The 13449-nt window shown below is 39.8% G+C and overlaps 1 protein-coding gene across 15 annotated transcripts in view; it reads left to right on the top strand.

Moving 5' to 3' along the window:
• Window positions 1-13449, top strand: part of AHI1 (Abelson helper integration site 1) — a 214469-nt gene that overhangs the window by 181849 nt on the left and 19171 nt on the right. For 7 of the 15 annotated variants that reach the window (XM_045499720.1, XM_045499721.1, XM_045499724.1 and 4 more), the window contains 2 exons: window positions 8118-8159; window positions 10672-10730. In XM_045499720.1, coding sequence (XP_045355676.1) covers window positions 8118-8159; window positions 10672-10730 — 101 coding nt within the window. Of the gene's footprint in view, window positions 1-8117; window positions 8160-8332; window positions 8375-10671; window positions 10731-13449 lie in introns of those variants that run through there. The other 8 variants (XR_006717588.1, XM_045499726.1, XM_045499730.1 and 5 more) reach the window with 3 other exon arrangements.

The raw sequence follows: 13449 nt of genomic DNA, 5'->3' as shown, positions 1-13449 counted from the left end.
TATCCTACTTACTTATAAATAATAGCTTCACATAAAGATGTATCCAGCTATGGTGAGGCTCAACATGAAGAGTATATATAAAATGTCTCACTTAAATTTAGATAGCTCTTGACTACCATTTATTTCCTTTGCCTTAGAAATTAACTATATGCTCATGTTCTTGTTATTACGCAGCAGCCCCAATAATGCCATAATGATCTCTAATTTTAACATGGTTCTCCTTTAGTTGGCAGACAAAGGAAAGAAACTTTTTTTATTTAAAAGTCTCTTTTATCTGCACAAACCCTGCATATAATACAATACACTGAAACAGTTTTTCTTTTATCACTCTTTTACAGAACTTTCTTGTGCTTAATGAGCTTTGTTTGTTTGTTTGTTTACCCCTATTTATGCTTCCCCATTACCGTGGGTGTGTTGAAGTAGCGACCTCAGTTACACACTTCTGTGTCTTACAAAGAACGTAGAATGCTTGATAGACCTCCCAAAGGTTGACATCTCCTTTGTAAGAAAGTGTTCTCTGCCCAAGTGATGCCATCTTGGAGCGACTGACTAAAAGCAGTATCATTCCCAAGATTACAGTAGAAAACATGGCTAGGCCGAGGTCATGAGGCTATCTATTGCCCTGTCCTGAAACTCACTGGCAGGTATAAGTGTAAATTACATTTCATATTGAACTTCCCCATTTGAGCAATGTTGTAGTATGGTCATGATTTTTTATTTTTTTTTAAGTTTTTATTTGTTTATTTTGAGAGAATGTGCATGTGTGCACGCGTGCATGCACAAGTCGGGGAGGGGCAGAGAGAGAATTCCAGACAGGCCCCGTGCTGTCAGTGTGGAGCCCAATAATGGGCTTGATCTCACAAACCATGAGATGGTGACCTGATCCAAAACCAAGAGCCAGACGCTTAACCAGTTGAGCCATTCAGGCTTCCCTGGGTCACATTGTTTATCACAACTTTTGTAATTAACCACAAATGCCATGTATAATTATTTCATTTGTTATAGCTAATAAATTTTACATTATAAATATTATTAAAACAAAAGCGTGATTTGTGCTTGGGTATAATGGATATAAACCTACTAAAATGATGTAAAGAGCAAAGTTAAAAGCAACATCACTGAACAATTTTGTTCAAACTAATATAGATACGTACGTATCCATATGCATATGTACACATACTGAAATGAAGAAGAATAAGGAATCATTCATTTAGACAGACTGGCCAGAACCTCCCCTTGGTCAGAGAAGTCTTTTCCCCCCATAATCTCATGGCATATTGTTGGTCTCTTACTACATTTGTCACCTGCTACCTCAGTGCCAAATTATTTGTACATACGTTTTCCCTTACTAAATTATGAGTCACAGCCTCACTGTTTCTGTTTAATATTGTTTATCAGGAGGGCAATTGAAATTCTTGATGGGTAGGGTTGGTAAGAATAGAGATTCAAGCTGGAAGAAGGGAAGAAAACAAGGGAGGAGATCACATAATCCATGCTTATTGGTTACTAAGCTATATTCACTAAGCTTCAGACACCAAATCAAAAATTAGTCCTTAGCTCTCCTACCCCAACAAATTGCCAATTTGATTTATGCCACGTTAATAGTTATCAAAGTGCTAGGCCTCAGAATCACCTGGGGCACTTGTGTAAAAATCCTGGTGCCAGATCCTACCCTAAACATGCTAATCTTTGGGAGATACTCCTTTATATTTCTGAAAGCCTCCCTGGGAGACACAAGAGTTACGGAATTTTGCTAGCAAATGTTCTTCCAGCCTTATTGGAGAAATAACATATGTGCTTCAGATCCCTTGATCTCTGGATATATAAACTTCAAGTTGACCTGACGCATTACAGCAGCCTGTAAAGCATTACACATAGCTGTGTGAAACCAATGGGAATCAACTTCCCAGTTGTTCCTTTCAAAGCCCCTCATCTTAGTACTTTACATAGAGAATATTCTCAATAAATTATTATGATCTGACTGGGACAGAGCTCCCAAAAACTTCATAGATATGTCAGGAGTAAGAGAAGGTAGCAACAAAGAACAGTAAAATAGTAATTTTGTAGATACACAGAAGCCATACCGAAAAATATAGAGCGGATTCTCATTGTTCATAGTAGTTATGGTCTCTGAATTCACCACGAACACTGAATTGGTGAATGAATACTGAACCAGTGTTCCAGGGAAAATACCGGATTAGGTTCCCGTGAGCCTCTGGCCACCACATTTTCATCAGCCAACCAATACATAACCTAGTTTTATGTGTGTTTCTGTGTAAAGACACCTTATTTAATATATATATTGTTGATTCATTAAAATTGGACTCCTATCCAACAGTACTATAGCTTGTGCCTGAGCACAGATCATCTGACATATGTATTTCATCTAAGGCACATCAGCCTTCTTGCATTTAGTCATACTAGACAACATTTCAACATGCTGCTTAGGGATCATTTTAAACAGCAGAATCACCAAGCCAAACACAAAAATGTGGAAAACATAGCAGTAAATAGACCACAAAAGGGATGCTCGTTTACAGTATGAGAGCTGAAATAAGACAGAACATTTGAAACATGCCAAAGCTTTACAAGTTTCTAGTGTTTCAGCCCCAAGTGGGATTGTGTGCATCAGGCAACTCAAATTTTTCACCACCCTGCACGTGCACACGTATTCAAATGACTATAAAAGCACTGCCGGTATTGATCTGGGATTACAAGTGAACTGTAGTGAGGAGGTGAATTCGCAAATAGGCAATCCATAAATAATGATCGGTTGTGTGTTGAAACTCTCCTAAAAGTACATAGTTGTTCCATAAAACCCATTAAGTCTTTATAATAAAGATGAAGAAGAAGGTCAGGCAAAGGAAGCTGGTTTAAAAGAAAAAAAAAAAAATACAACCTGCTACTTCTAGCATGACTCATGTGTCTGACTTTTTTCTTCTATTTCTTTCTTCCTCTCTGGGTGGAAATAAAAAGTCCAAATGTTCCTTGAAGGCAGGGGTTATGTTCAGAATTGAATCCCCAGCATCTAATACAAAGCAGGTATCCAGTGAATGTTTACTGAGTGATGGAAAGGTCAGACAGACAAATAGGAGCACCTGTGCTGAGATGTTTGTGAATCTTCCACGTCGGACCTGACCCCCGTCGGAGACCGCAGTGATGGTGCTCATGCTCACACAGCAGATGTTCAGCAGTGGATAGAGGGCTGGGTGCGATGGACTTCATCAAACAGTTAGGTCTCCATGAGTCTCTCCAATTTCCTTCCTTAATCTCCCATCTCTAGCGAATAGTTCAGTCCCAGATGAGGAGGGGGATGACCCAAATGATTCTTTAGTTTGCAGGAATTTAAAAAGAGGGTAGCATTCTGATGTTTCCTGCCTCCCCGGTCATCTGCAGTCATTTTTCATTCTCCCCAAATCAGGTTACTCTAGACCAGCCAGAAATAAAGTCCTGGAAGGCGCAATTATTTAGCAGTTGAATGCCAGATACATACAGTACTTGGAGTGTGTGACTTAGCATTACTACTCTTACCGGTCCCTAGGTCTGGGGGTAAACTGTTCATTTTAGCATTGCTGAGGAAAGTCACTTAATTGTCTTGCTTGTCTCTGCGTCATGGTTGTGATTCCCAGCCTCAGTGAGGCCCATGGTCTCGATCATCTTTTTCATTCTTCCTGACTGACTCCCTGCCCCGTTCTGTCTGTGCTGTGCCACAGAGACGTTCACATCCCTCCAGCCCCATCCTCTTACTCCAAGCTGACTTTGAAGAGAAGTCCCCCAACATGAATTTTCTCTACTTCCCATCTCTACGGTCTCTGTATTTCTGTAATTTCACCTTCCCTCTCCAGCTGCTTTCAGATAAAAAAGGAAGCCCCCTTCTTTCTACAGCTGACGCCTCCACTGGTGGTTTTGGTCATTTCCCTTCCATGTTCTTCTAGCTCCTACTGCATCCGTGATCCCCATCCTTGCTCCACCACTCCTGTGGCATCTTATTATTTACTCATTTAACACATGCATATTGAATGCCTGCTGTTTTTCCAGGCACTGCAGTGGGATGTTGTCTGGATAGCATAATGGCAAATTAGACAGAAATTGCCCTTCCAGCTTTTATAGGAGTTATAGTCTAGGGGCACCTGGGTGGCTCAGTCGGTTAAGGGTCTGACTTCAGCTCAGGTCGTGATCTCAAGGTTCGTGAGTGCAAACCCCACATCGGGCTCTGTGCTGACAGCTCAGGGCCTGGAGCCTGCTTCTGATTCTGTGTCTCCCTGTCTCTGTCTCTGCCCCTCTCCTGCACATGCTCTGTCTCTCTCCCTCAAAAATAAATATTTTTTTTTAATTTTTTTTTTAACGTTTATTTATTTTTGAGAGAGAACATGAACGGGGGAGGGGCAGAGAGAGAGGGAGACACAGAACCGGAAGCAGGCTCCAGGCTCTGAACTGTCAGCACAGAGCCTGACACGGGGCTCGAACTCACAGACCGTGAGATCGTGACCTGAGCTGAAGTCAGACGCTTAACCGACTGAGCCACCCAGGCGCCCCTCAAAAATAAATATTAAAAAAAAAAAGAGGGCCAGGTAGGCGGGAGGATACATTTGAGGCACTGGCAACCACATGTGCAAAAGCCCTGAAGTGGCTAGAAATACTCAACAGAAAAATTTTAAAGCCAGCTAGCTGGTCACAGGGGGAAAGGACAAGGAATGAAACGCAGAGTAGAAGGAAGGACCAAACCCAGCAAATAACAGACCATGTAAAGAAATACTCCATACCCGCAATGTCCTGGGTCATTAACACCAGCGTCTCTCTGCTGTTTCTCTCTTTCCTTTCAGCGCTGAACTTACTACTGCTTTTTCATCTGGCTTCACCAGCCACTATATTTCAAGCCTTCTCTGAGACGTACACTGCTGCATCTTTTTTGTTGTTGTTTTTTATTTTTCTCTAACGTATTTTTGTCTAGGTTATCACTTCTAGCCCCATAGTTTTGGATATCACTTTGGTATTCTCAGATGTACCAAACTCTACATCTGTAACCCTGGCTCCTATCCTGAATCCCCCAGGTATATTTCTAACTGCCTCCTAGAAGTTTTTATATAGATATCATTCTGGAATCTCTGGTCATGCCCATCATCTGCCCTCACCTTCAGGGAGCTCCCTCTTGAAATAGCTGGCAGATGTCAGACATTTGGGAGTTTTGCTGCACAAGAGTTCAGTAGACTGCAGTACAAAATGCAAGAAGAACAAATAGAAATGGTTCCTGACCTAAGCTTCGTGAGGTCAGGAAAAGCTTTCCAGAGGAATTGATTTCTAAATTGAGTTTCATGGAAGCAAGGCAATCCTGGCAGACTGAACAGATATATACTAAGGCCTGGTACACTTGGGCCACACAGGTATTTCATCAGGTCTAGAGGTTGGGATGCAAAGTTAAAAACAGAAAGAGCTAGGGCACCTAGGTGGCTCAGTTGGTCAAGTGTCCGACTTTGGCTCAGGTCATGATCTCGCAGTTCGTGGGTTTGAGCCCCACACAGGGTTCTGTGCTGACAGTTCAGAGCTTGGTGCCTGCTTCAGATTCTGTGTCTCCCTCTTTCTCCCTCTGCCCTTCCCCCACTCATGCTCGCTTGCGCTGTCTCTCTCTCTCTGTCTCTCTCTCTGTCTCTCAAAAATAAACATCAAAAAAAACTTTTAAATATATTTTTAAAAAAGAGCTGAATCTGAACAAGGAGACAGGATTTAAGAAGGTCCCTATGGCATGTTAAGAAGCTGCATTTTAGGGATGCCCAGGTGGCTCAGTCCGTTAAGCGCCTGACTCTTGATTTTGGTTCAGGCCATGATCTCATGGTTCATGAGTTCGAGCCCCACATCGGGTTCTCACTGACAGTGTGTAGCCTACTTGGGATTCTCTCTCTCTGCCTCTTTTTCTGCCCATGCCCCCGCTCATGCTGTCTCTTTCAAAATAAATAAATAAACTTAAAAAAAAAAAAGAAAAAAAGCTGCATCTTATCCTGGAGGTAGTAGGGAATCACCAAAGGATTATGTAATTGTTTGTTTCAAAAGTGCATTCTAGAAGCTCTGAAAAAAATGGAAAAAAAGCAATACTGAAGGAACTATGACCAGGAGAAGCTGTTGCAATAATCCACGCCAAATACAATGAGAAACTAGGATTTGGTGAACTAAATCCATGTGAAGGTTAAGGAGAAACCTGGGTTTCTAGTTTGAACACCCCAGTGTATAAGAGTAGAAGAACTTCAATCTGAGACTCAATGAAATTGGCGGCATCTATGCAACAGTCACTTACAGATATCTTGCAGACATCTATGGAACTCGGGAGAGATTTGCTGAAAACTCAGACTTGCAGGTAGTTCTGATGAAAATTTACAGATCCAAGTGTGTTTTTGGAAAAAACTGCTGTGTTTACAAAATTTGCTGAAAACTAGCTATTGCCAAGTCATTTTGGAGAAAACTTAAGATCTGGATCTGGTTTAATGGTATTGATTTGGAGGTCATTTGCTAAACATACTGGTTAAGTCCATAAGATCAGAGATTTTGTAAAGAATGGAAAGGACAAAGGGTAGAAGGTTAAGGGATGCCAGTTTTGGTCAAGAGTGAACTTAAGAAAGAGCATGGGAAGGATGTTGCTGTGAAATAGCGGATCTCCTGAGATCTCTTAAGGTCTAGCTAAATGCTCCTTCCTCTGTGAATCCCTTTCAAAAACTTCCAGTTACGATTCAAGGCTTCTGTTCCTTTATTTCTGCACATTTCCTTTTTATCGTCATTGTAATGTTTATTCCTCTCTGCCTTGTTGGTTGTATGTAAAGCTTTCCCCATTAGGTTATGAATTCCTATAGCCTCCTCAGCTTTGTACCCCCAGGACATCTAGCACAGTGCCTGGCTCAGAGTGGGGTTTCATAAATACCTGTTGTTGTTTCTAACTGGCACAGTTAGTACCCAAAACTACAAATCATGAACCAAAATGAAAACCTTCACTTTGTGTTTTTATATACTTCCAGAAATTGCATCTTAATGCACGGGACTATTTTGTCCTCAAGGAAAAGCATTATAATTCAGCATCAAATACAATTCACATAACTAATAATAAATTCTAAAATCAAAGAATCAAGGGAATATATAAAATCGTAAAATTGTGCTCCTGGAACCAGAATTTTAGCAACAGAGGAAATCTGGAAGAGCTTGTTTAGTCCTGTGGTCTATAAACTCTCCTCTGTAGAACCCTGTTCTTTAGGGCTCTGGGGAGTAGAGCTGGGAAGACAGGGTTTGCCAGGCCACCAAACCTAACTTCACCTAGACTAATGCCATGTTTAAGTGTCTCTATATGAGGCGTCCAAGCAAAACTGTCTTTGAAAAATAGTTTTGTTGTTAAATCAGTTTGAAAAACCAGAATTGTAGCCTTTGGGCGACTTCTGTAGCCTTGGCGAGTCTGGGCCTCCATTTCCTCATCTGTAAAATACGCGAATGGTGCTGTGATAGATCATGCTTTTATTCGGAGCCCCTTCTGTTCATTTTCAAGTAAAAAACAGACCCCAAGAGAAGGGAAATGGCTTGTACTCAAGCCACATGGAAAGCTAATGACAGAGCCACGACTACAATTTAGCCACCAGCTCTAGTTGTTGTTTCCCTCTCTCTTTTTAAAAAATTTCTACCAAGTGGGTATAAATAAACAATAGATATTAATTATATGAAAAAGAAGATATCAGAAGGTATTATAAACACATAAATATAGAGCTGTACGATACCATATATTTGCCTTATTTAAAGCTCACCTGTGTGCTACCTACAACAGACATTGATTGAACATTTACCTAATTTTACATTCATTCTTCAAGTTTACAGAAATACTTGGATGAGTTGTTTGCATGGCCCATTTCTCTTACAAAGCTATTTATGAGTTGTTTTCTTCTTGGTAAATCTCCCGTTTGATCGGTGGAGGCACTTAAAATCATTTCGTTAATCATTCCTTTCATGTTTAAGTCTCACTGCATCTAATTTTAAAAGCCTCACTAAGAAGCTGTGAGGGTTTGGCAAGCAGGAGCCCCTGGATTCTGGTCTTTTCATTCATCTCCTTTGCTTTGCTCATCTTCCTCTCCTCATCCCCTCCTCTCCAAATCAAGGGTACCGTGAAGAGGAGACAAAGTCACAAAACAACTTGTGAGGTGTGTGTGGACTGGAGGGAAAGAAGGGCGGTCATGCTCCCTGGCCTTGTGGATGATGGGGGGTGCTGTGGGCTGGTGGTATCACAGCCGTGGGGGCTTTTTTGTTAAACAAGGAAATGAAACAAAACAGCTCACAGAGATACCTTCTTCCTCCTCCTTCTTGCCTCCATGAGTAACTACCCATATGGCGTGCTGCTGCTGAGACCAAGGAATGAGTGAGTAAAGGTGTTTAGAAGTGGAATATTGGTCCTAATTAAATAAGTGTCCTTTAATAAGTGTTAAAACTTTGTAATGTGGATACTCTATTAACTTGGGATTCATAAGATTTGAACACAATTTAAGCCACCTTTGCAACATGAAGAAGGACTTAATGTGCCAGTTACTGTAATACAGTAATACAGCAGGAAAGATGGCAGGGACAGTGTCAAATCTACTTAAGACAAACCTTCTGCATCCATTTCACATGATGAACAGACTATTAAAAGCAGGTTTGGTAAGACCTACACATGACAATATGTTGTTACTCATATGTCAGGGTCACGATAAATAACTAAAAATAACATTGACTTAACAGTGATATACAATTCAGTCTTATTTCTCTTCCCTCAACCTCTGAAGTAGGTTCAAATTCTGATCAGAGCTGTTACATTGAGGGGTTTTTTTAATCCAGACTTTTATAAAGTTGCATACGTTATATATATATATATATATATAATATGTACACACATTATATACATATACATACATACGTATACATATGGTAAGATGCTGGGCTTGCCATGAGCAAAGAGATAGAAGTAATACTTAGACCAAGTAAAAAATAAAATCAATTTGATTGCTGTCTTTGGAATTTATTTCATAAGACTGGGAGAAAAACTAAATGTATTGAGTTATAATTGATACTTTCTGAGTTTAGATTTTGATGGTTTTCTTTGCTTCTTGCGCTATTGGGTTGAGGGCAGGTAGACTGTTCTGCAATCTGAATTAGTCCGTGAATTTGAATTTTTCATGTGTTTGTACTTTTTGTCCCAAACACATTTTAAGTAAGTCAGATCATCTTCACTAGTAGGGAAAAATCAGGGTGTTCTGGGTGCTTTGGTTGTTCTGTGAAATTGAGTCACTTGCTACAAAATCCACCTTTCACCACTAAGTCTTCTTGTTCTTTTATGTTTTTATTATATGCTTGATTTAAAGCTATGCAGATAGCAATAATACTACATAATATATCGTCTTGAAATCTTTATGATTAATAATACTTGTTTTAAAATATCCAATGACTTCACTCATATGAGGACTTTAAGATACAAAACAGATGAACATTAGGGAAGGGAGACAAAAATAATCTAAAAACAGGGAGGGGGACAAAACATAAGAGACTCTTAAATATAGAGAACAAACAGAGGGTTATTGGAGGAGTTGTGGGCGGGGGGGGGGGGTTGCTAAATGGGTAAGGGGCACTAAGGAATCTACTCCTGAAATCACTGTTGCACTATATGTAACTAATTTGGATGTAAATTAAAAAATAAATTATTAATTAAAAAGAAAAAAATAATACTTGCTTTAAGATCCTCAGTGCCAAATCTTGCTAAAGAATGATCTTGCAGAATCTGATTGTGAGGGACGAAATCTAAAAAGCAAAACAATCTTCAGGAAAGATAAGACTGGGAAAACAGTAGTTACTCAAACAACTTAAGACTGAAACAACTTAAGGACTGTGCTCCTTTTCTTTGATTTCATCTTGGTTTTTGTTTTCTGCAGTTTTTTTTAATTAAATAATTAGGTGGCTATAGTATATCTCTTTGATTTGTATATGGCTCAAAACTTAGTAACTGTATATTTTCTATGTGAATTTTAAATGGATTCTTTCCATAACATGTAATTACCTCTTTAAAAAAATATTTGTAGTCAATTTTATAGCAACGTTGGGTAGATTTATAAAATACTGTCTCATATCAAATTCCATTTTCCCACAGTATACTTTCATTTGGACTTAATGCTGGAATTCTGGAGGAACCATCAAACATAACAATATAATCTGGCACCACTGAAAGCACTTTTAATTTGTTTTCTTCACAAAGGTGCTGTTAATAAAATATGTACCGAACAAATTTTGTAGAAGGCTGGGTTTTCAGATCCAAAATTTTAGATAGAATTCCATGAGTGTCATCACTATGAAAATATAAAGTATGCCAAAAGGATGAGGAACGAAGGATGCGATGTTGAAAGATACATTTAGAACCTAAGTGATATGCCATATGGTGTTTCTAGATTAGTTTACACTGATTCGTATCTGACCTTTTTTTTGCCACATACCTGAAAACTGACATGACATGCGTACAGAGTGCTCAGATGATCTGGAGAACTTTCTCCTTGGTTGTCCGTAGGAGTGAAAACATTATGCTGATAGACATTTATGTTCAGAACAAGCATGCTCTCTCCTCATTCAGCAAGTTGCTACTATTACCTGTGTTGTGCTGAGTTTGTACTTACGTTTGTTGTTCTTCTTTTGCAGCGGTCAGTCATTAAGGACAAGTCCCAAGATTTCAGGCTGGGCTCAGAGTCTGTGACATAGTAAGCAACTTTTCCTTCTAAATACTTGCAGCGCTAAACAAGTATTGTTTGTTTTTTTAAGGACAGTTTCTCCATTTCTCTTTTTATGACATTACACCAAAAGTTAAATTTCAGGGGCACCTGGGTGGCTCAGTCGGTTGAACATTCAACTCTTGATTTTGGCTCCGGTCATGATCCCAGGTTTGTGGGATGGAACGCCATGTTGGGCTCTGCGCGAACGTGGAGCCTGCTTAAGATTCTCTCTCTCCCTGGGGTGCCTGGGTGGCTAAGTCAATTAAGTGTCCCATTCTTGGTTTCAGCTTGGGTCATGATCTCATGGTTTGTGGGTTCAAATTCCACATCGGGCTCCACACTGACAATGCAGAGCCTGTCTGGAAATCTCTCTCTCCCTCTCTCTTTCAAACTCTCTCTGCACCCCCTCTCAAAATAAATAAATAAAAAAAAAAAGGAAAAGATTCTCTCTCTCTCTTCTCCCTCCCTCTCTTCGTCTCTCAAAAAAAAAAAATCTCAAACTTTAAAAAAAGAAAGTTAAATTTCAGAATAATTGATTTTTTAAGAGTTGAGCTAGCTTAGAATATTTTATTTTGATTTTTTTAGTGTTTATTTACTTTTGAGAGAGAGAGAGAAAGAGCAGGGGAGGGGCAGAGAGAGAGGGAGACACAGAATCCAAAGCAGGCTCCAGGCTCTGAGCTGTCAGCACAGAGCCTGACGTGGGACTTGAACTCATGCAAGATCATGACCTGAGCCGAAGTCGGACACTAAACCGACTGAGCCACCCAGGCGCCCGTAAGAATATCTTAATGGTTGGACTTTGAGAATGTATTATAACTAAGTTATAAGAAATAATATTAAATAAAATTAAAATATCATACTAAATTTTTGTTTTTTGGGACCATTTTGTCATTTATTTTTGTTTGAGTAACATTTTAAAATGACATTAACTGAAAACACGTAGATGATGTGTGGTTTAAAAAAAATTATGAAATACCTATCTTGAGACATTAAAGAAAAGAAAGTAATACCCAGAACATTATCAGTGTATATTTTCTCCAAATGCGTAATATATTTAAGCAATTCGTTTCGAGGTATTTGTTATAAAAGATCACTAGGAAGTTTTTGTAGTTTCATTTGGTACTTGCTGCATCATTTAATACATAAATGAAAATCCCTTTTACCTCAAAAAACTTATATCAAAAATCTTCCTGTTTCTCATTTTTTTTTATCAGTGCAGATCATTTTGTACCTAACTTTCAGCCCAAACTTCATATTCACACAATCACTAGCGAACTATCCCAAGAGGGTAACAGCCTCGAACAGCCTAGATAATCTGTCGTGCCCTCCTATTCATCCACCACCAACCATACCCACATACGCATATGAGTACATGCTTACACACACACGCACCCGGATGATCCCAGCTGAATTTCCTTCAGGAAGATGTTTGTTCAGGTTAACCCTGCTACTGATGTTGACATTTTGGAGAATAATATGTCTGTTTCACTTCAAAAATTCTGAAGGAGATGACAGTCTAATTTATAGGAATTATCAAATAAAACCATGCATTATTTCACAAGATAATGTTTTATTCTACAGATGAAAGACAAACATAATTTAAATGGTGTTTTAAAGAGTCACGGAATGGGGCGCCTGGGTGGTGCAGTCGGTTAAGCGTCCGACTTCAGCCAGGTCACGATCTCGCGGTCCGTGAGTTCGAGCCCCGTGTCGGGCTCTGGGCTGATGGCTCAGAGCCTGGAGCCTGTTTCCGATTCTGTGTCTCCCTCTCTCTCTGCCCCTCCCCCGTTCATGCTCTGTCTCTCTCTGTTCCAAAAATAAATAAACGTTGAAAAAAAATAAATAAGAGTCACGGAATCATGACCTAGAAGATTCCTTAGAAATTCTCTATCCCCTCTGTTTTCTAGTCAAGAAAACTAAGGGGAAAGGCCTTGCATAAATTTCCCAGGGCACTTCTGTGTCAGTGCACAGACCAGGAGCCAAGATCCCCAGACTGCTGGGCTGTTTGTTTGTCTGTTTGTTTTAAATTATATTTAGTGTTGTCAGGCTTCCCGGTAAAATGCCATTTTGTTGGAAGCTTTAAAATCTTTTAAAGAGAAAATCTGATGATGATATAACTATATATAGCCCTGTATCACTTCAGAGCACAGCCACTCACATGGATCACATTTGGTTCTATCTCCCTGCAGACCAGTATCCTGACCCCTGTCTTAGATCTTAGAGGCTGTGACTTGTCTCAAGTCACTGTGGTTACTAAATGTCGGACCCAGGACCAGAACACAGGTCCTCTGTTTCCTAATCTGCTTTTCTTTCCAGGCTTTCCCGCTGCCTCCCGTATGAAACTCACATCCCAGGTCTTTCTGATCTTCATTCTTGTTACATCTGCCAGGAAATGTTTCAGTTCCATTCTCTAAAACACTGGAATTTTATATAATAGTTGATGATACAGTCATTGACCCTAAAGAGTTTATACTCAATGACAGATCACTCATATAAAAAATACATGAACAGTAAGGACAAACTGTTTCAACAACCAAAAAATACCATAATATTTAGGGGCACCTGGGTGGCCCAGTCAGTTAAGCATCCAGCTTCGGCTCAGGTCATGATCTAGTGGTTCGTGAGTTTGAGCCCCACATCAGGCTCTGGGCTGACAGAGCCTGAACCTGCTTCAGATTCTGTGTGTGTCTCTCTCTCTCTGCTTCTC

This window comes from Leopardus geoffroyi, chromosome B2 (assembly GCF_018350155.1).
Source record: "Leopardus geoffroyi isolate Oge1 chromosome B2, O.geoffroyi_Oge1_pat1.0, whole genome shotgun sequence".
In the NCBI taxonomy this organism is placed as follows: domain Eukaryota; kingdom Metazoa; phylum Chordata; class Mammalia; order Carnivora; family Felidae; genus Leopardus; species Leopardus geoffroyi.
The sequence above is the reverse complement of the archived record's forward strand: the minus strand, read 5'-3'. Positions and strand labels throughout refer to the sequence as shown.